Here is a 2,154-nt window from a genome sequence, read left to right on the forward strand (position 1 = left end):
GTATATCTTAAGATTGAACTGAAGACAGAATTGATGTGAAATATGAAGATTTGAATTAAGCATTTGAAGAAGTGTTTGGAATTCGGGGTTTTCAATTGATTGAAGAGAAAGATTCAGAGATATACACATGCAAAGTAATTATTCATGAAAGTTATCAGATAAGAGTTGTGAAATCAGAGTACTGATATGAGATTATTTTCACATGATTTTCTTCAAATTAGAAAGTTAGTATTATCAAAAATCATTACCTGGTAGAGTAACTTATCAGCTCAGTAGTAATTTTCTGATTATTTTTCTTTTATTATCTGCATTCTGATGACTTCAGATGTCAGAAAATTTCTTCAGAGCTATGATCAGTTTATGATGAATGTTTCTGAATGAAGTTGCAGTGATTGCAGCAAAGAGATGACTCTTCAGTAATCTGTAATATAATCTATTAATAATTATTTCATAGTTCATCTTGATATTTGTGTTGAGTTTTTCATAAATTTTGTGACCTGGAATGAGATGTGAAGAATGAAGTGATTATTCATCATGATTGAAAGAGAGCATTCTGTGTTGAATTGTAAACAATATAGACTTTGTGATTTACAGTGATTTCTTAAAGAGTTTGTGAATCTTCAATAGAAGTAAAAGAAGTGAAAGAAGTGAATTCAGAAGATATGATAATAATTTGAGAAAGATGATAATTTATTTTCAATAACTGATCACTGATGTGTGTAAGAAGAATTAATATAAGAGAAAATAATCTTGTTTCTTAGCTTAGTTATAATTTTAGTACTAACTCAGATTGAATATCATTGATGTATAAAAGTAAATAAATAATCTTGATTAATCTCTGTCATATTTCTTGAAATATATTAATATTGTGAAAGAGAGTGTTATTAAATTGTGTTATCAGATAATATCATTAAAAATATATTAATATTATGAATATCAATGTTGAAAAAATGTTGATACTTATACATTAAAGTGATTTGTGAATCATGATAGTTAAATATATATATATATATATATCATTCCTGACTTGATTACAACTTGTACAATATTTTTTGAAAACTCAAAATCAATTTTAATTATTAATAATTAAAAACTTAAACTTATAACTAACTAATATAAAAAGAAAAAAATCTACTTCTTCTTTTTCTCATTCTTCTTATCATTCTTTATAATTCACTTCTCATTCTTCTTCTTCTTCTTCTTCTTCTTCTTCTTCTTCTCCTTCTCATCTGAGGTGATAATCATCTCAAAATCTCTCTTCACTGCCTTCTCAGAGAAGAGTTTCTGCTGCTTCTTCTCAGTCAGATCAATCTGCATCTCAAAATCCCGCATTTCCTGATCTACTGTCTCAGGTTCTATCTCAGTGATAAGCAGATTGACATGCTCAGAGAGCAGGGCTGTCTTCTCAATGTCCTGGATCATGAAGTACATTTGAGACCTGAATAAGACCTCAATTCCCTTCTTCTCTGCCAGCTCCTGCTAATTAATTAGAGAACAGAAGTATTATTAAAAATCATTATCTCTCAATAAAAAACTTACCAGTTTTGACTTCTTTATCTTCTACTTTAATATCTTCTCAATCTTCTTCTGTTATTACTTATTTACAGTAACACTCTTCTTCTCTCTCTCTCTCTTTATCTTGATCTTAAATCATTCTCAGAACTTCTTCTGATTCTATCACTGCTGCATGAGACTCTTCACTATCTTCTTTTTCAATCTCTCATAGACAGTGTCATCTGCATTATTTCTATACTTAGTTCAGTCTAAATCTATCAGAAGTGTTACTTAAAATCATTATCATTCTGCTTTCTTATGAAGCCTCTTCAAGGTATTATAACATGTCTTACAATCTGTCTCCCTGTGCTTGAACATCTTCTTCTTCTCTCTCTTCAATCTGTGACAGTGCTCACGTGCCTTGATGATCTGCAGAACTGCAGAATATTTGAAGAGAGATGATATGATTGATTTTAATGAGCGTTGAGAGAGAGTGAAGACAGGTAATAATATGATGATAATGATGATAATGATGATGATGATGATGATAATGATGATGATGATGATAATGATAATGATGATGATAATGATAATGATGATAGTGATGATAATAATAATAATAATAATGATAATGATGATGATGATGATGAAAGAAGAAGT

At 29.1% G+C, this 2,154-nt stretch overlaps 1 protein-coding gene across 1 annotated transcript; it reads right to left on the minus strand.

Annotated features, from left to right (window-relative positions):
- Window positions 1-1,173: 1,173 nt before the first annotated feature.
- Window positions 1,174-1,431, minus strand: BDCG_16187 (uncharacterized protein; the record flags this gene model as incomplete). Its single annotated transcript, XM_045425444.1, has 1 exon — window positions 1,174-1,431. One exon carries the CDS (start codon window positions 1,429-1,431, stop codon window positions 1,174-1,176), a length of 258 nt encoding a protein of 85 aa, XP_045279268.1.
- Window positions 1,432-2,154: the final 723 nt, after the last annotated feature.

Source organism: Blastomyces dermatitidis (assembly GCF_000003525.1).
Source record: "Blastomyces dermatitidis ER-3 genomic scaffold supercont1.1, whole genome shotgun sequence".
Lineage (NCBI taxonomy): Eukaryota > Fungi > Ascomycota > Eurotiomycetes > Onygenales > Ajellomycetaceae > Blastomyces > Blastomyces dermatitidis.